The sequence below is a fragment of the Chelon labrosus genome (assembly GCF_963514085.1).
Source record: "Chelon labrosus genome assembly, chromosome: 1".
Taxonomy (NCBI): Eukaryota; Metazoa; Chordata; class Actinopteri; order Mugiliformes; family Mugilidae; genus Chelon; species Chelon labrosus.
Window position 1 is genome coordinate 16,309,129 of NC_140337.1, and position 20,852 is coordinate 16,329,980.

At 42.7% G+C, this 20,852-nt stretch overlaps 1 protein-coding gene across 1 annotated transcript in view; it reads right to left on the reverse strand.

The window, feature by feature from the left end:
- Nucleotides 1–20,852, reverse strand: part of pcxb (pyruvate carboxylase b) — a 307,177-nt gene that overhangs the window by 268,051 nt on the left and 18,274 nt on the right. The window contains exons 3-9 of the mRNA XM_084546125.1: nt 19,627–19,720; nt 17,714–17,804; nt 15,564–15,729; nt 12,934–13,079; nt 8,110–8,227; nt 5,742–5,809; nt 2,507–2,590 (exon numbers count right to left, since the gene is read on the reverse strand). Coding sequence (XP_084402251.1) covers nt 2,507–2,590; nt 5,742–5,809; nt 8,110–8,227; nt 12,934–13,079; nt 15,564–15,729; nt 17,714–17,804; nt 19,627–19,720 — 767 coding nt within the window. The remainder of the gene's footprint in view (nt 1–2,506; nt 2,591–5,741; nt 5,810–8,109; nt 8,228–12,933; nt 13,080–15,563; nt 15,730–17,713; nt 17,805–19,626; nt 19,721–20,852) is intronic.

Below are 20,852 nucleotides of genomic sequence, written 5' to 3' on the forward strand. Positions count from 1 at the left end.
GAGGGAGAGAGAGAAAAAGGAGGGAGGGAGGGAGGTAGGGGGGTCTGGAGGTAGAAAAACGGAAGATGAGGCCAAGAGAAAGTGAGACCCCTGGTGATAATCTGCAAATGCTGCAGGTTTGATCCTTGAGCTGTGTGTATGTGACGCTGTTGACACATTCATACTACTAGATGTACAGTACTTGTGAGGCTTAGCCAGAGCCAGTACTGCTTCCTTTTACTGTTAGCACAGAGGTACGAAGAGAGTACTCCTATGGTGGAATGTGTCAGTACTACAGTGAGGAGTCTTTTGCCCATGTGTCTGCGTACAAACACGTAATTTAATTTCTTCAAACAAGGATCTTCCTTTTTTATCTTTATTGAACAACAGAGCTGAAGCCTTGATGAGCAGAGATTGAAATATTCTACCGATTTAAGCGTGCAGAAATCTGAATTCAAGCAGAGTTTGAGAGTGAAATATAGTCCTAATGAAACCAAATTTTGATGTTTTTCTTATATCTTGAACTATTCATCATCCACACACCAGTATCTGGGCAACAGTGACTATAAAAAGTAATTTTGTAGGTGTTCTTAATGGTATTTTAGAGTAATTTCCTGTGAAATGATTTAAAAATGCTGATGCACTCAGGGCCTCTTTCAGACCTTGCATTAACATCTGTCCTGGGCTATCGGTTTACAAAGGACGCATTTGAGTGATACAACCTCAAACCACATTTGGTGGTGAAGGTTAAAGTCATAATCTGAGTGTTGTGCAGGTCTCTCAACCAACTAACATCAGGACGTAGATGAATGAATAAATAATAACTTAAGGAGTGATGAATCTGATTCATTTCCCCATGCCAACGGTTATTTGTGGCTCCGATACAGAAGTAGGTCGCGATTCATTAAAGACAGCAGCTGGAATAATATTGCACCGCGCCGCAAATGATGCTGGTGTTTATTTACCGAGATCAGCTCTCAAGTGCTTGGCGGGGACGCGTAAGGAAACACAACACAAAGGTGCTAAAAGCTAGCTCAAGTTTAACGCCAAGTCTAAACAGGGCCTAATTCTGCATCCAATCACCTGTTGCACTCAGCCTCAACATGTATGGACAGCGTCTGCTCAGGCCATTGAAGCAAAACAACCCAGGCAGACTGTACTTTTGTCTATGGCTCAGCCTTCCTTTCTCTATTCTGACTGCACTCTGCTGGCTGTAACAGGGGAGCTTAATCTTATATTGAAGCCACTGCACGTCACATCAGTGACAAAGTTGCACGATGTCCTTGTATTCGAGTCATTTTCCGTCCTCTCAAGAACAGTAAATGGTTACGTGCGCATAGTGTAGTCTTGTTGGTGCACATCGTCCATGCGTCGTCATATGAAGAGCAACATCAGTCTTGTTTCAAATGATAACATGCAGAGAAAAGTCACGGACAAGAGTTTTTCTCTGCAGCTCTTAAACACACACAGAGGGAGACACGGTTTGTCACTTTAAGTAGACGAGCTGGGTGATGTTGTGATTTGATTGCTGCAGCAAAAAAAGTCACTACTAGGTCAAAACATGAGTCTCAAATAAAGTTCTCTTTCTCTCTTACATAACCATCAAGGTCATTTTTTTAGCAAATCACCATCCTTGTCTCTACCCTCCTCCTTTTCTATCCATCCCTCAACTGGGCCATTACCTGAAAAGGCCATTTGGCGAAATCTCCTCCGAGAGATGAGGCTTGACTTTTAAGTGACGCTGTCATAGCCGAGCCAACTTGTCGCCCAATTCTAAAGCCAGACTAACGATTTTAAAGGGCGAGATACAAGATGAGCTTCCATTTTGCGGAGTGCACAATCGGCAGCAGCGGCCGTAAAAACACTCCAGACGCCTCCGCAGCTGCATTCGCTGTCCGTCTGTCTGCAGTGCTGACCGTTTCCAGACATTTTCATTTCAGGCGTTTTCATTTTCACAGTTCGGCAGAGCAGTAATGTCTCCCTTTATTTGAATCACAGGTAGATAGCGCATTAAGATTCCTGGGGAGAATCCAGTTGTTGTGCAGACCAATTATAGACAGAAAAATTAACAGCACTGGGAATTTGCTCACACTTTCCAGATAATATGCTCAGACTCAAGTGGCATGAGAGTCGCTGCCAGGAAAGCTTTTCTCCTACACTCCGCCAACTTTTCTTAACAAGTGGTCAAAACTCCACCAGCACATATTCAGCATGCCGACACCTGCTTGCAGAGAAAATATTACTTCCTGAGCTGCCTCAACATCAGGCAATGGCCACATGAATATTTCACCATGTTTTAAGGCGTACCTATTAATTTTGTACGTTGAGCGATTTAAAAATGCAGGGCTTCTGTCAAAACTTTTTATTCCATTTACACCCATTTCCCCTAATGTGATGAAATGGTCTCGTTAACCTGAGCCTCCAGGCAAAAGCTTAAAAGACAGACTAAAGTGAAAAGAAGAAGACTGAGAGAAAGCAAGACGTCACATGAGCTTTTGCTGCTGGCTTTAACACGAGCAACCCGTACCTGTCTGGCGAGGGTGACGGCGTCGGCGTGGAGTCGGTCTCTCAGGTGGGGGTCCAGTTGGAAGGCGGGCGCAATCTCAACAACCTTTAAAGATGAGGAGAGTTTATTAGAAATGGCCACACTGAATGCACAAACAATGTCAGAGAAACAACAGCTGATCGGTTTAGCGTGATGGTGTACACGCCGCTAATGATTCATTTTTGGTGGGATATTGGGATAACAATGTGCAGCTAGACTCAGTTGTGATTCATTTATTCTGACCCTGAGCCTGGAAACGTACCGAATTCCCTCAGACATCAGTGCTGCATCTGACGTACATACATCAAAAGGTTGCATCAATGTACCACTGAACAAAATATGTAATTTAAACCACATTAATTGTGTTACGCAAGGCGATCCTGCACCCCTTCTCATCATTAATGTCACATTAGTTCCTAGAAGACAAACAAAGTGGGCAAAATGTCAGCTGGGTTCTCCATTTCAGGGCTAGATCATTAAGCCGTTGCTGGGTGGGCAGTGTAAAGGTTATTTTTACGGTGAAAACAGTGTTGATGAGAGCAGTGGGTGTGAAGCAAAGCAGTAAAGGTGTGGGGTAAATTGAACGAGCTGAAAGATACTGAAGTGATCCAGGATGCTAAGATGCTGTGGGAGACTTTAGAACGGGCGGATTACTGTCTACGGCGCAGGTGTCAAACATACGGCCAGTGGGCCAAAAGCGGCCCGCAAAAGGGTCAAATCTGGCCGAAGACAGAAGACTGCAATTTTTCAATGAATATAACTGCTATCCCTTATTTGTTCACTGTTTTAGTGAGAGAAGTGGACAGAACACAACACTGAGACCCAGGACTAAACAGCAGACAGCAATGTGCCTAAATTGCACTTATTTTTTTTTTTGAGGGATATTTTATTAAATGTAAACATAGAGTTGTCGTTACTTATAGGTTATTATCTTACTGGTCCAGCCCGGCTTGAGATCACATTGGGCTGTATGTGGGCCCCCCCTACTAAAATGAGTTTCTACAGGATCATACTACCAGACGGTCTTTTCACATCAGTGGTTTTCAAAGTGTGTGGGGCACTAGGGAGAAGAGGCCAGAGCGAAAATAAACCATAAAAAAATAAATGTTAAAATGCAGCTAGCTAATTTTGACGATGCGTGAGACAAAATGGATCAATCTTTAGTACCTACAGTAAGAATGAGTCAAACAGAAATGGGAGGAAGTATGACTATCTTTATGGGATGGATTTGCTTGGATTGTTCCTGAATATGCTAAAGTCTAAAGACTAAAACATCACAGTGTGCTTTTTAAGGCGCACCAAAGTTTGAGTTAGCGACCATGCCGCATGAGAGTTTCTTGACAGAAATGCAAGAAGTGGAGGTAAACAAAGAGGAGAGAGGACAACAAGAAGTCATTGCTAATTTGGCCTTTTGTTATGATATAGGCATAATAGTATAGTTAAATTATATTTTTTATTCCTTGGCTTTCAACCCAGCATGACACCCTGCTCTTATTTAGTGCATTTTAGTGTTTTTTGTTTTGTCTTATGTTCTTATTCTTACCTATGTAGAGCACTTTGTTTCAGCTGTTGTTGTTTTTAAAAGTGCTCTATAAATAAAGCTGAGAGTTGAGTTTCAATAATAATAGGTTTAGCATAATGTGCTATAGTGAAGTTCTTTAAGAAATAAAAAAGTGACAAAACATTTATCTAAAGAGAGACAATTGAAAATAAAGATAAAAAATAAAAACAAATATTATAACAATTACTATTGTTTTGACAGGAATCTAAAGAAATTTTGATCACAGAAGAAAGTAATTGACGGAAGCATCACACCATCAGAAAGGTAGGGTTGCCACTTCTGCTGCTAAAGGTGTTAGGCAATGACATGAGATGCAGCTTTTCCATGCTTAAAATCAAGGTTCATGTCACAATCTTATAATACTGCACCTGAAACCCCCATATTTCCCGCTAGTTTGCAAATAATTCACTATTGAAACATTCATTAAAAAGCTTTACCTGTTAATATTTAGTACAAACCAATATATTTTGTTCTCTATTTTCAAATGTGATTAAGCTTCTAGGCTTTGGTGAGAACAGATGGAAAGAAGCATCTGTAGCTACAACAGGCCGTCCATTAGGTCTGACCTTGATGCTGCTTGGGTTCACCGTCTCAAATAACCCATCTCATCCAAAAAAAATTTAATAGAAATCAGTTTAAAACAACACGACCCGTGTAGGACTAAAAAATAAAAACACCAAGAACTTTTTTTGTTTTTTTAATCAAATCTCATCCCGAGTGCTCTCCAAGTATGAATGCACATGCACAACCTAGAGAAAACTAAAAATATCACATCAGCGCTCCACCATGTCAAATCTATCTGAACACGCGACTATTCTTGTTTCTCAGACTCAAAGAGATCTTAGATTAAGGGCAGAGGCAGATTAAGTCGAACAGAATCAAAGAGCAGCAGCTCTGGCGCCGACGCAGCCACTAATATGATTATCATCTATAATTTGATTAAAAGCAAAGGAAGACAGTGATGAAAACACACGAGTAAAACTGCTCTGAGGTGACAATGTGTAATGAAATATCACACATGTTAATCAGCTTCCTCTGATGAAAGCATTGTTCTGTTGAGCAACGATTACGATTACGCGTCTTTCATGTGGTTTTCAGACTTTTCGTTGTTGCTTTGACAGTCAGGTGACGCTTTAAGACCTCTTTTCTTTACAGATAAGAGCTCAAAGAACCTGGGAGAAAAAACTGCTCCGGCTAATCATGACAGGAAACGCTCTCAAAGAAGCAGTTGTGGTTGATTTGATTGAGGATTGTGTAGTTATTGCAGCTCAGACTTCCATTCACAGCATTAGCAGTGGCTAATCTTTCCTGGAATACAATCCTCCTACCCCCCGCTGCTCAGAGCATTCTGTGATACTCAGGGCCACCTGCGCTATAATAACCATTGTTATAATCAAGACTATAATCCCCTTATTTATTAATGTGTCGCTTAATTAGCCTGTTAGCCTAAATAAAGGGGAAAAATAAAAAGGACACTTTATATTCAGCAGACAGCGGTGCCTGTGGGTGTGATTCCTGCTTATGACCTTTGTTTCATGCCAGCCCACCATTACCATCCACTTCATGGTAATCTACGCAAGAAATGCCATGACGATAATACTAAATACATTCAAGCATTAAGTTGGGGTTTGATGAATTTTAAAACGGGGACTTCACCTTTTGGTGTCTCCGCTGAATGGAGCAGTCTCTCTCGTAGAGGTGGATGACATTACCATATTTATCGCCTGCGGAAAGACAAAGAGAGAAGTAGGTGAGGAAGCGACAAAGAAAATTATGAGCGGAGGATGAGGAAAAGGAGAGTGTGCTTTCAAGTACAAGAGGAGTGGGGGAAGCAGCCTTTGTTTTCAGGTATGAGTATCTTTGAAGGCTCCAGGGAGGTTCACGGGTATGAGGCATTTTGAAAAATTAGCTCCAACCAACCAAATTCAACATTCAACATTAACTGCAACATGGTTCATGTTGACGTGGCAAGCAGAGGCAGCCAAAGGGATAGGTAGGACGCAACATATTTTACTTGAATGTGTACATTTCTTGCAAAAGACTGGCCAGAGAAACGTCTGATAGCAAAAAACTACAACCCCTGCACAATTTTATGTGGGCAAAAAAAAAAAAAAAAAATGAATTTCTGTGACATTATTGTAAAAGACAAACATTTCATATTTTTTCAGGCAAACTCAGAGCCAATTGAAATTGATCATTAAAGGAAGTAAAAGCAAATCAGCAAAGAATCTGCAACAGGTTTTAGCAAAAACTGAAATAATCCTGATAAAGACTGAAAATAATAATTTTATGTCAGTCAACTTATCAATTAATTATTGGAAACAATATGTTGATGTCACTGTAGGGGTTAGCATGTGCAAAACATTCCTTGCTACCTGTATGATTGCATAATCTTATTTTACAGTATCGTGTCAAGACTCCACCCAAGCATAATTACCACAGTCAATCACAGTTGGCTGGCAGTAAACGTGTCAGTTGAATAGTTTACTACCATACATATATATGCATGTATAATAGTATAAAGATGGACGGCGGAACTGCTCCTCGAAAGTGAAGCCAAAGCAAGTAGAGCTCCCCCTGGTGTCTGGCTGCAGTATAGGTCATAAGCTCCACCTCCTCTATGTTAGTGGATGGGACTTGGGCCAAACTAAAACACTTAAGTACACGTCAAATACATTCTTTTCAAGAATGGTTTCTGTCATTTTAGGTAGTTAATATAATGTTGATGTATGTTCAAGTGTGTGTACTGGATAAGTTTCGTTTTAGTTTCCTTCCCTTTTAACTGGTGGAGGTCGAGCAAAGCGCAGTATTACTTAAACAAAAGTACTAGTGAGTCTGGCAGGAGTGTGGTCGGATCATCAAAATCCCTCCACTCTCGGACCGTACTGAGCAGACTCTGGCTCCAAAAGGCCTGCATCCTTGGGTAAATAGCGTCAGTCTGGCCAACGACACATTGTCCATATTTATATACAGTCTATAATATATACATGTACACTTCCAGGCCTACAGAAGAACCTCGACTGCTAATGTGACGAAAACATTAAAGCTCTTCTCTGGAGTTGGCATTTGCTTTGTCATTTCTAGGATATTGCAGACACATGACCCCGCTCCCTCTTGTAGATACTAAAGGGCTCGTTCTACGATGACAAATACACAAGGAGTCTTATTTTCAGGTGATTATACACCAATGAAATCCTAATTATGAATATTATATTCCAATTTTGCCAACAGACCCTCTAAACTGTACCCACTGGAACTGTAACTGTCTTTTGTGAATACGTTTAATAACACTGCCAGGACTATGACTCACCACATGATAATAGCACAATCTGGCATACCTCTAAACTGATATCCTACAGTCGATCACATATGGCAACCAGGGTTTAACTATAAAAGGTAAAGAAGCAAGGATGGAGGAATACTCTCAAGGAAGTAAATTAGATGGATGGATATTTGTAAGGTAAGGTAAGGACAAATATGGATGCCCAAAAGGATGGGAAGCGGGGAAAAAACATTTAAGGGGAAGTGAGAGAGGCGTGAAGGCCTGAAATCAGAGGGCTGGCAAAGACATGGTTGTTAACAGGTAATTTGAAAAATCCTTTGCGTGCCCTGGAGACAGTATTTAATCACAGTGACCACACATGCACACAGGACTACACAATGGTATATTCTGGATGCTACATAAACACAAAGACTCCCCTGCCACGCCTGAACATGAGCACACAGCCGTCTGTGCAGCATGGTACGCGCTCAAGTGCAGACACACTTCTTGTAAATGTCAGTGTTGAATTTCAGTTGTGTAGGAGAGTGTTTGCAGAGTTACATTCACAATAATGAGAAGAAATAATAATAGCTGCAGAATTCTCCGCTGGCCAATAAATCTCATTCACGCTCAGTGTTTATCCTTTTCCTTCAGCACTGCTACGGAGTTCAAGGACTTCTGCGTGGTTTACGTTCTTAATGAAAGTCAGTCACGTAAACATAAAACAGACAAACAGTTAAAGGTGACCTAGAGTGTACTTACCGAGGATCTGTACTTCGATGTGTCTTGGCTTTTCAATGAATTTCTCAACAAACAGGGCTCCGTTCCCAAAAGCAGTCAGGGCTTCAGAGTAGGCCCGCTGGTAATTCTCCTCGAGTTCCTGACAAACAGAAGAGAAATCCATACATGTCTGAGTTAGTGCAACCATTTGAGACGCAAGAGTCACAGCAAAGGCTGCGAACTGCAGGTTTTAAGGAATTAAGATTTGGTACGGACCATTTCTCAAAGTCATTTAATATATGTACTGGGTCAAAAACTTTTATTAAGCAAGCTCTTATTTGCTCCCAGTATCGATCTCTTGTCTCGTTCCCTCTCCTATTTTTGCATTTCTCTGGATGAAAATGTTTACACGTCCTTAGGGAGCAGGAAGCTACACAAGATTTCTGGGAGATCGTGCCCCACAAGGTCGCAGGTCATGACTCAATCTGTGTTTCGTCAGTCAGTGACGTGCTTCCAGCCCATCCAGTCTCCTCTACTGGGAAAAGACTGAGTCACCGCCATGCCCGTTCCTCCGAGCCTCAGGAGAGGAAACTCGAGCCCATCCCCAGCTGTCATGTCGCAGCGTTGAGAAAAGATGATCTTCGAGGCAAAACCACCCGGTTCTTAGGGCAACGCCAGAATTTCTTCAGAAAGCGGTTTCTTCAGAAAGAGCGCAAGAATGCAATGAAATTAAATAATGAACTCCATTAGTTGTACAAGTCCTTGACTCTGTTGTACAGTGTGGGAGACTAACCGACAAATATTACTTGTATTGCCACCTCATCTCGCACTTCTCAGAAGTGAATAAACCACTAGAGAATAAAATGTGGAGCCTTTATGGAGCGAGAATGATTGTTATTGCAAAGGGCAAAAGTGAAAAACTTCTGTCGCAAACTACTTTGGACACATAATGAGTCGCTGTAAGACTCACAACTCCGAATTGTACGTCGTTGGCAAAAGGGAATTCAAAAGTTGTCAATTCGCTTTTGTAAATGACAAAAAGACTTCTGAAAGACTAAAAGTTGGGAAAAAATCCCATTTGTACTCCTTCCACATCGGTTCAGTCCGTCTGTCTGCTGTGGTCACTGGAGCTTTGATACGTGCTGTTCTTTTCCCTTTCTACTCTTTCGGAAAGCACTTCACATCAAATCGGCAATCTGGCCGCCTTGCTTTTCAGTAAATATGTGCATCTCAATTTTACAATATGTTGAGAATATTTAGGCACACTCTGTTAATTCAGCATGCAACTGAATCACAAGCTGGACTTGACGGAATAAAAAGTCAACCTATGCATTGTTCCTTGGGGTCCCGGCAGCGCAGACAAACCTCTTCACAATTTCCTCACATCGTATCTGCCGAAGCTGCCGAGGCCCCTGTGACTCAACTGAATAACAAGAAATGTCAACAACTAATTAATTAGACCGGGGTACAACTCAGAAAAGGTCATACTTTCCAATGGATTGCCGACTTGTGAGGATCAGTGACTAGAGTACAACAAAACAATGCACAGATCAGTGAGCAAAGAATGGTACCACTGTGCCTAACACTGACCAGAGTTATTTTAAATGTGATGTATTGTTCTTGTCAAGGGTTTAAAGAACGCAGCAGCCACCAATCTCGTACTTTACCCAGCGTTTTACTTATTTATAAAGCACTTATTTCCATCAGGAGGTCACATTTTTCAGACGGTTTATGGACTGTTTGTAGAATAAAACACACCTTTCACCAACTACCTCCTGAGGTAGAGCTGTTCAACTGCTTGTTAAAGCAATTACCACCAACCACAAGCAGGCTGCATTTAGGTATGGGGAGGTGTGGACCAATCGGCAGCTACAGCCGTGTTAAGGATGTGACTGTGGTCCCTTCTAAGACACTTATTAATACACAGGATTAGATGTTACAATCCGTGTGCCACGATCCCAGGCAAAACACATTTAGAGGCCCTATCCCACTGAGAAACCCTAACAAACCTACGGTCATATGACGATTAACCTACAATCTAAATGAACGTGAAAGTAAATTGCTGCTGGCTTGCAGGCCCACAGAGCAGCAGAGGACAATTCAAATCTTGCGAAATATAAGCTAACCAAATGCTGCTGGCTTGTATGGCCCGCTCAGAAGCTAACCAAACGCTGCTGGCTTGTATGGCCCGCTCAGCAGCTAACCAAACAAATAAATATCGCTACCAACCAACATGAAGACATCAGATACCTGGCCGAGTCAACATGCACCTATTTTCTTTACATAGACCATAGAGAGTATAAGGATGGACAGCGGAACAGCTCCTCAAAAGTGAAGCCAAAGCAACTAGAGCTCCCCCTGGTGACTGGCTGCAGTATAGGTCATAAGCTCCGCCTCCTCCATGTTAGCAGATGAGACTAAGGCCAAACTAAACTCTAAAATACACAGAAAATATTTCTTTTTCTTCCAAGGATGGTTTCTGTCATTTTAGGCAGTTAATATAATGTTGATCCACGTTCAAGTCTCAATTTCCTTGATAAGTTTCGTTTTTTTGGATGTGACACAATGGTGACCACCAGTTGCCATGCCAAGGGCATGTGGGACTGTGAGTTGTAAAAAAAAATTTTTTGGACCGCACTGCGCAGACTCCGGCTCCAAACTCGCAAGATGGTGCTGCCCATATCCCCGGGAAAATGGCGTCAGTTTGGCCAATTGAAGGAAGTGGCTACACATTGTCCATATTTATATACAGTCTATGACCTAGACAGAAAGAATCATCGACCGACAGTTTATCAAACCACCTGACAAGTATATTTCTTTAAAAACTTCCCGCTCTTTTCAAACTGTTTCCACTTTCTAGATGGTTTTATATAACAAATCATCTGGTGTATAAAGTTTTATATATGCTAAACTACTTTGAGTAAATGTAGGCATGTAGAGAAACAGCTATAGTAGTGATTAGCGTGAACCTTCTTGTAAAATAACAGTAAACACAGCCAGCCATGAAAATGAGGAGGTGGCTTTTCTCTCTGTAGCTCTGATTCACAACTTGTCTCTGCCCTCTTCTATGTGATCAGACAACCACCAGCTGCCTGCTAAAGAAGTTTGACATTAGAGGCAGAAACGGGTGAAAGCTGAGCTCATTCTCAGGGGCAGTAGCCACGCACACACACATATATATATATATACACACACTCCCTCCAGCATCCCGACACTGCAGGTTACAAAGCTGCCGCCAGGTCCACACTGAAATAAACAGGGGTGACAACTCGCAGCTTCCTGGTGTCTACAAGCCTGAAGGAACTAATTTTCCCCCGTGAGACACATATTTTAGACAGAGCCATCCACCAAAGGACTCATACGATCCTCTTTTGGTTTTGTTTTACCGTTAATAATTCTCCACATTTAATTACATAATTACACTCGTACTGAACCACAGGCATGAACCAGTTTACAGGATCAGTCAATTAAAGTTAAGTGTGTTTTTTTTTTTTGTTGTTTTGCTAAACCTTTTCAGAAACAATCCCCAAAACACCACTTAGACCGAGTAAGCATCTGTTGAGCGTTCACGCTGAAAAGCTTAATAAATATTTTGTGTTTTTACGTGACCCCACTGAGTGTGTCTGTTAAACTAGTACTTTTGTATTAATATGCAATAAGGACAAAACAATCAAAAGCGTTGAGTATGAAGACAATCATCACGGTTACACAGTATGTGGAATATTCTATCATATATATGGTTGCTTTTGTATTTGCATGTGCTGATACGGCCATCGATTGGCGATTGGTCATAATTTTGTGGGGATTGCAACAGCATAAAGTGTGAGCACTGGCATTTATTGCTGTTTTGTCTTTCATATACCAGTTTTCTGTACAGTAGAAGTAAAGAAGAGGTGTTCTGGAGACAAATAACCTATTGACCCGACAGTTTCTCTTCCAAAGACGCATCGGGTAAACTGCTTGCTTATATAATTCAAAGCTTATAAATAGCAGGTCGCATCAGTCTGCTGGTAATGTACTATTTCTAAGCGGTCTCTGTACTGTTGTTCTGCTGCGTTCACACCAGATAAAACAAACCAACCTCGGTGGGAAACGCTCCCAATTTTGGAACAAGGAACTAGGTGTTAAAGCACCCCGGGGTTTTTGTTTGAAGCAGCTTCTTGCTGCATCATTTAAGAGAAAAACTCATTTGTCTGCTATATTCCTGAGTCTGCTCAGAAATAACTACCCAAAAAAAAAGGTGCTCACTTCCAACGACACTCCCTTCCATCAATTTGCTGTGCGGTCATCACTGTGACAGGCGTTGTGACAGCCCGTCACTCCTGTCTGGGTGATGGCACCCTTTACGCCGAGAGGTGGAGGATGAAGAGGATGGTGACAGCCGAGGGATGAACAATACATGACCAGCTACGGGATACATACATTATTCATGACAGTCCTCTAAGAAGGCTTCCCATCTCCTGATCATATTTACAATCGTAATGCTATATATTTTGTATTGTACCACTTGAAGGTCGCACCTAATGGAAACATAATCTGCATGTAATAGGGATAGGATCGGTTTTATTACAATCTTTACATTGAGGTTGATTGTGGATAAGTGGTCCCAGGAAAGTTGCAATATGGAAAGACATTTTATAGCCGTGCCGAACTGATGGAAAGGTGGAGGCAGTTTCATGGCAAACGGACTCCAAGTGAGACAGAGTGACCGGCGGCCAGAGAGATAAATAACATGGATGGAAATTTTACCTTGATTTAACACAAACAGAAAATGAATGAGTCCGAACACCGAACTGTATCATGAGCCCGGGCCACGTATGTTGTTAGAGCAAACTGCTAGATTACGTCTCTGATGGAAACGCTCACCTCGTACTCTCTGACCACCCTCATGCCGCGACCGCCTCCTCCGTAGGCAGCTTTGAAGATGATGGGGAAGCCGTATGTCTGGGCGAACACCTGCGCCTCCTGCAGAGAGGCGATGGGGGCATCTGTTCCCGGGACCACGGGTACACCTGAACAGGCCAGGGGGGGGAGGTTTAGTGAGAAAAATATGTTTTAAAAGATGGTGAATGAAAGGAAAACAACAGTAACGTAATAATGAAGAGAATATTCTCAGAGGATCAAACTTGCAAAAATACACTTAAACCCTAATTTTTTAGTTTCTTGCAGTGCCAGATTATAATAATAATAATAAGTAAACGCTGAACAAATTATGTTCTAAAAATGTTGATCCCTCCTGAGTAAAGCCAAAATTAATGCTAGCAGAGCACTGCCAGGGTGAAAGGTGGAGGGAGGAGGGGGAGTGAGTCATCATCATGACAACAAGCAGCATTTTTTTTGGCACAATGACATGAATTTTCTTGTCTTTGATCTCGGTCGCTGGTCACAGTTCACACACACACAACAGCGACAATTATTTAACAGTTATGAGAATCACCACACGTATTTCAGGCATGAAACGTATTCACGGAGGTTTTCATTTAAATAACTGGCCGTTATGTCGGCATCGCTTCACGAGGTAAAAATAAAAACCGGTGACCGAGCCAGTGACCCACAGATGAAATTACTGCAGTATTTATCCACAGATATCTACTGCATGTGGAATGCTAAATCATCACCAGACTACAGCGTGTTCCAAATTATTATGCAAATTACATTTTTCTCAGATTTTCCTAAATAGTTGATACAAATGACAGTCAGCATAATTTTTAAATCATCAACCCTTAGAGTATAATTCAAATTTTATTGAACAAACCTCCCAAAGATAACAGTATTTTTTTCAAAAATAAAAAACTAAAAATGCACTGTTCCAAATTATTATGCACAACTGAGTTGAAAGACATGTTATAAGTTTTAAAGAACTAAAAATGGTCATTTGTTGAATTTGCTACATTAGGAGGTCCTATGAATAGAAATCAAAAGTTATTTTAATCAAAAAAAAACAAAAAAAAACAGGTCAAGTTACATGTTAACGTAGGACCCCTTCATTGAGATCACCTTAACAATTCTTGCATCCATTGAACTTGTGAGTTCTTGGAGAGTTTCTGCTTTAATATCCTTGCAGGATGTCAGAATAGCCTCCCAGAGCTGCTGCTTGGATGAGAACTGCCTCCCACCCTCATAGATCTTTTGCTTAATGATGCCCCAAAGGTTCTCAATAGGGTTGAGGTCAGGGGAAGATGGGGGCCACACCATGAGTTTCTCCCCTTTTATGCCCATAGCAGCCAATGATGCAGAGGTGTTCTTTGCAGCATGAGATGGTGCATTGTCATGCATAAAAATGATCTTACTACGAAAGGCACGGTTCTTCTTTTTGTACCATGGAAGAAAGTGGTCTGTCAGAAACTCTACGTACTTTTCCGAGGTCATTTTCACACCATCAGGGACCCTAAAGGGGCCTACCAGCTCTCTCCCCATGATTCCGGCCCAAAACATGACTCCGCCACCTCCTTGCTGACGTCTCAGCCTCGTTGGGACATGGTGGCCATTCACCAACCATCCACTACTCCATCCATCCGGGCCATCTAGGGTTGCACGGCACTCATCCGTGAACAGAACTGTTTGAAAATTAGTCTTCATATATTCTTTAGCCCACTGCATACGTTTCTGCTTGTGACCATTGTTTAGGGGTGGCAGAATAGTTGGTTTACGCACACTTGCAAAGTTTTTGAGGATCCTACACCTTGACGTTCGCGGGACTCCAGAGGCACCAGCGGCTTCAAATACATGTTTGCTACTTTGCAATGGCATTTTAACAGCTGCCCTTTTTATCCTATGAATTTGTCTTGCAGAAATCTTCCTTATTGTGCCTTTGTCTGCACGAACCCGCCTGTGCTCTGAATCAGCGACAAACTTCTTCACTGTACGATGATCACGCTTAAGTTTTCTTGAAATATCCAATGTTTTCATACCTTGTCCAAGGTAGCGTACAATGTCACGCTTTTCAGCAGCAGAGAGATCCTTTTTCTTGCCCATTTTTGCCTGAAATCTGTGGCATGCTTAATAATGTGGAACATCCTTCTTCAGTAGTTTTCCTTTAATTGGGCTCACCTGACGAACTAATTATCACAGGTGTCTGAGATTGATTTTGATGATCCAAAGAGCCCTGAGACACAATACCATCCATGAGTTTAATTGAAAAACAAAAAAATAAATGTTTATGACACTTAAATCCAATTTGCATAATAATTTGGAACACGGTGTATAGCAGATGGGTCAGAGATTTCCTACGGCTGCAGCTTCACATTAAAAGCATTCATATGGAGAAAACAAGAGTAAACTGTTAAGCTTGTTGTGACAGTGGACGTTTTTTAACAGTGGTATAAAATCAGAACAGAATTGCTGAAAATTACTACCAGACTTATAGATAAATGTTATTAAAATGACAGCAGTTTATTTTGCTGCTCCCAGAATTTAGTCTGTTGTTACCACGAGTAACCACAGGGGTCGCCAAATCAACGGTTTGACCAGCTCCTGCACGTCATCCTCTTCCATACCTGCGCTGATGGCCAGGGTGCGAGCCTCCACCTTGTCCCCCATCTTGCGGACCGTGTCGGGGGTTGGCCCGACGAACATCACCCCTGCGTCTGCGCAGGCCTGGGCGAAGTCTGAGCGCTCGGAGAGGAAACCATAGCCGGGGTGTATGGCGTCCACATTGTTATCCTGAGAAGAGGGATGAAGACAGAAACAAAGAAAGAAAGAAAATTGTAAACACTTTCTAGTGAAAAGGAAGTAAATGCAGCCCCAGCTGTGCCACAGGAGCCACCGCGGGGCCACAGTTCACACTTGGCTGACTATTAGTGAGGGAAAGAAGGAGAGTCTTCACACACACTAACCTGCTGGCTTTAGCACACACTGCCTTGTGGTCAGTGCGAAGGATTTATATAGCACTAATAGGCAAAAGGATTGTGAGCTAATGGCGTATATTACTCCCATTCTATCTTAGTTACCATCACCCTAATCATCATCTACTCAACGGAGCCCAGTAGGAGACTGAGTGAACAGACAGACACGCATAATTTGAGGGTCAGGGGGAAGGTACCGAGAGCACACGCTCACTCACGGGGTAGCAGACAGATACAGTAGCTGCAGAGGCTGACAGATAGAGCCATCTCTGGATCAGTATGTGCCATCTGCTCTCGGATACAAGGCGGACTGTAATTACGGGCTGTCCCGTTGTTAAGGGAGCCGGTACTGGCAGACCTGAGGAGGCGTGAAGCCCTACACACACACACACGGATACACGCAAAATATAATGCACGCTAGCAGGTAAAACACCCACCTTCGAAAAACAGAGAATGCCGAGAGACAGTAAGAGCAAACATTCACGTGCTTCTCAGTAGCAAGCGCAGACAAATTTTAACACCACGGTGTCTATTTAAAAAAAAAAAAAAAAAAAAAAGGACAGACACGGATAGTTATTTTGGTCACACAGTAAAGAGTGACACACTGGGAACGAGAGGTAAACATATTCTGAAAGCGTAAGAACGGGAAAACGCACACACACTTCTTGCTGGCATGAGGTGGCTGGGCTCCCAGATAGGCAGACGGATTCTGAGAAATGAGTTGGACAGCAAAGGCTCCGTGACTTGGCTGGCTGACCACAGGCCCACGCAGGAAAATTATAAACCGTGAGAGTTTGATCAGGGAAAAAAAAAAAAAAGATAACGAACAACCGCAGGCGCCTCCTAGAGGGATTGAGGGAGGATAGTACGGAGGAAAAAGGTGACGAGATCTGATCTGCACAGTGAGAAGGGGAAGACGAGGAGGGAGACGGGGAAACGATGGCGAAATGGTGGAAGGAAAACCAGAATAAGATGAGACGAGGAAGAAGCAGGGAACGGCGGACAGAAGGGAAGAGAATAATGAGGGAAAGATGAACAGGGGGGCAGGTGTGCTCTTCCCTTTTCCATCTCTCCACCCAGCTTAAATACAGACTCGGGGTGAGCTGAAAGGAATGAAAGGGATTTGTCCGTCACTTGTCCACCTTGTCATATGCCATTGAAATCCTAGCTATGCCGTCAGCAAAGGCTTTGCTCGAAATTCAGAAATGCAGGTGGGTTTTTCTACAAGATTAAAAGTAAGATGAACCACCTGAACGGACCAACAGACCAGGGAGAACACGACCGCAGATACGGTGCCTCTAACCCTTTTTTTCCCCCATTCTCTGCAGGTCAAATAATAAATGGGATATACAAAGTATTTGGTCAGGTTTATAAGGGCTATTAGCCAGTCTTTATGCTAAGAGAATTGCTTTCGAGCTCCCGTGCTGTAGTTACCGTGCACACAGTTGTTTCACTCCAAGCAGATAGACAAAATGCTCAATTGGCGCTGCAACTAGCTCACAGTAAAAGGCTCACTTCAGAGGACTACTATTATACTGGAATACAGCCAATGTCTAGAAAGGAGGCATTGCTCTAGCTTTTTTATTACAGAGAAGCATTTAAACACACACTGTTGGGTTCAGGCTCATGCAAATGAGCACCTATAGAGATTTAAAAATACAAATATGTGCCTGCTAGCTAGAAGTTAGCGTTAGCGTTTCCCCGTCCAGGTCCCTGAATGTCTGCACTTCTTACAGTGATGGATTTCTAGTTAAGAATATTAAGAAGCATTATTCTAGCGGGCTTCTTTATTTTGTTTTTACCTTGGCAACTTTGATGATGTCTGGAATATGCAGGTACGCCGCAACAGGTGGCAGGCCTTTGCCAATCAGGTAAGCCTCATCTGCCTTCTGCCTGTGGAGATGAGTGTGAAGGATTAACATTAGCAGCAGCAACCAGCCAGCAAAATTAGACAGACATAACACACAGGCGCGCGCCACACACTGTTACGGCTTCATGAGCATTTCCACGCTCTTATAAATTACCCCAAATAAAGCACAGTGCAATTACCTAAATCATACTTCAATCAGCTTTTTTTTTTTTTTCTGGGTTCTACGTCACACACGGAGAGCGCTAAAGGGAAATAAATACTGAAGAATGAGGGAGAAGAGACGGAAACGTGCCCGTAACAGGATTTCCTCGTAAACAAGGCGTCTTGAAAGCCATGAAGACATGAAGAAGTGGAATAAAAGAGCTCACGGCGAGGCAGATTAGCAGTGCAGGTAAACTGTTTGTAATGTCGATACAATGATACTAATGTCCCCACTTAATACAGACAGCTAAACAAAGAACCGGCCCAGAGCGCAGGAGAGAAGACAAAATGCTCCCACGGTTCCTTTAAGCGCCGCTAGCTCTACTTCTCGGTTGTCAGCATTTCATCGTCGATAGAAGGCAGTGACAGTTTTACCTAGACATCTCAATCTTTTAGTCCCTTAACGTAAACGGGGTAGCTCGATTTGTTAGGAGTAGGGGGTGTTTGTAGATGGCGCCCCGGTTTGGAGAAGCAGAGTACTGGCAGCCAAGCAGTGTCCGAGGATTTGCCGTCATCCAGGTGATGGTATATCTAAAACAATCGAGGAACTCAAGAACCTTTGTTACCTTTGTTTTAGCTTTTTCTAGGCAAGCCACACAATGAGCGACTGTGGAGGGAGTCAGCAGTGAACGTAAACTAAGCCCGTTAGAAACAATACGTATATCTAGTAGGGGTTGTACCGACCAGTCGATTAGTCGGTACAACCCCTACTAGATATACATTGAAGATATTAGTCCTTCAGCTGCTATACACGGAAAAGGCTTTGGAGATACACCGCTTGTTTTTATCCCGGCTACATTGTCCCATCTTGCAACACACTGTGAAGTACTATGAAATGCTATTGACGGTGCCAATTTATACAGGCTATACATGTCTGCGACGCACAGTATTGATAAGTGATTGATATGTTCAGTTCTGTTGTGTTCTATTAGCCGACATTGTTGCTGTGGTTGTAGAGTTTGTGTTTTGTTTTTGCCGAGGGAGAGCCAGATGTTAGAAATGTCAGACTGACAGTGTTTACGGTGTTGACGTGGGCTACGGCTGACAGCAGCCCTTGTTCAAGCTTCAATTACCTTGCAGAAAAGCCTGCGTAGCTTCTTTTGTGTGAGACGCTACAACATGTATTCAGGTCAAGAATATAGATGTCATTGTTGCAACGCCTTGCTTCCTACTACGTTTTTATATGTTTCACCACATATTAGCCGACTTTAAAAACTCCAAAGTCGTTCAACTACTAATATCTAGCAGGGGTACTCTCTTCAAAGCAACCAGACTCCATTGACAAAAACAGACATTTTACCTCGCAGAACATGGAAGATGACGGTCTACTGCCGTGTGGATCTGGTATTTTAACGCACAACAGTAGGAACAAACTCTCTGATCCTGGTCGACCAGCAATTCCCGAGTTTTGTTATATTACTGTTTTGGTTAATGAAGTTCGGTGGCTTTGTAGAGAGCGACTGACGGAGTCACTTGCCCGTTTGCCTACCACCACCAACGCGCCAACTATGGATGGATGGATGGACGGATAGATGGACAGAAAGCTTTATTGATCCCTTTGGAAGGTTTCCGCAGGGAAATTGACAAAACCTACAACCCCACTTCAAGCCAAGTTATCCCTTTCAATGCCTATTTGACTCTTACCTGTGCATCTGTCCAGTGTCTTGCTCAGAATACACAGCCACGGTCCGAATCCCCAGCTCAGTGCAGGCTCTGAAGACACGGATAGCTATCTCACCTGGAAGACAAACGTCGGCAATGAATGACGGAAGTTGGTTTTGCCATTATTTAACCACGTCTCAATTTCTGTGCAGCAGATTGTATGCGTGTGTTTAAAAGGAGGCGGCATTTTTTCAGACTTTATGTCACTTCATCAACTATCCTGTAGCACTGGCCCTATTTTCCAAGTAATGCCTTCACTGAGAGAATAAAGTAAACTCTGAATTTTTCATGCCACACACACACACACACAAGAGATGTGATAACAAGGCGGATCCATCTGGTGTACTTCACATCGCACCGTGCATCGCAACAAGTCGACTGTTATTTCTAAAGCTTGAGAACACAGTGTAAAAAAAGTCGGAGATTTAGACGAGCAAAACACTCTCCGACTTTTATCTCGCTGTCACAAGAGCCAGATACTTGTTTCTCCGAGCGAGGCGCCGTTTATGGAAGGAGGAAAAAAAGTTAAATTTAGTCGCTGAAAACTAGCAGTGTGTGCTGGTCTGGCTTAAAGGGTGACACGGAGGAATAGATATGAACAGAAATTACAGATTAAATGGAGTTTATTCAAAAAGAAAAATGCAAAAGGAACATATAAGATCGAGGGCTTTAAAAGAAAATCAAGGAACTTAGAGAAACAGAGTTTGGCAAGTTTAACAAAGCGACAAATAGGTGGAGAGCGAGAGGAGACAACAACAGCAGCGGAGGGGAAAGGAGGGAAATGAGCTAAGAAACAAATAAAGGAGGAAAGTCACAGAGGGCAAAGATAGCAAGTAGCTTAGAGGAAAATCACATCTGACAAGCACTGAAAAAGCCGAGGGGGAGGGGGTAAGGTGGGACAGGAAGAGGAGAGCAGAAATGAACGTAAAGGAGAGGAGAATATTAGAGCAGAGGAGCAGCAGCAGCAGCAGAGAGGAGATGTGCTTGCTGAAGTGGAATCTGGTCTGATACGATGCGATAGTCCGGTCTCTTCATCACACAGACTGCGGCCAGGCACGGTCCGGCGCTCTCCAGTGTGATGAATGTGATCTAATGCGCCGTTGATATCGGCGTCATGCCGATGTGAAGCGGAGAGATTGACGGAGAGCCGGGTCTGAAGCAGAGACCGCGGCCTATTTGAATCAAGCTGATGGATTAAAGTGGTTAAA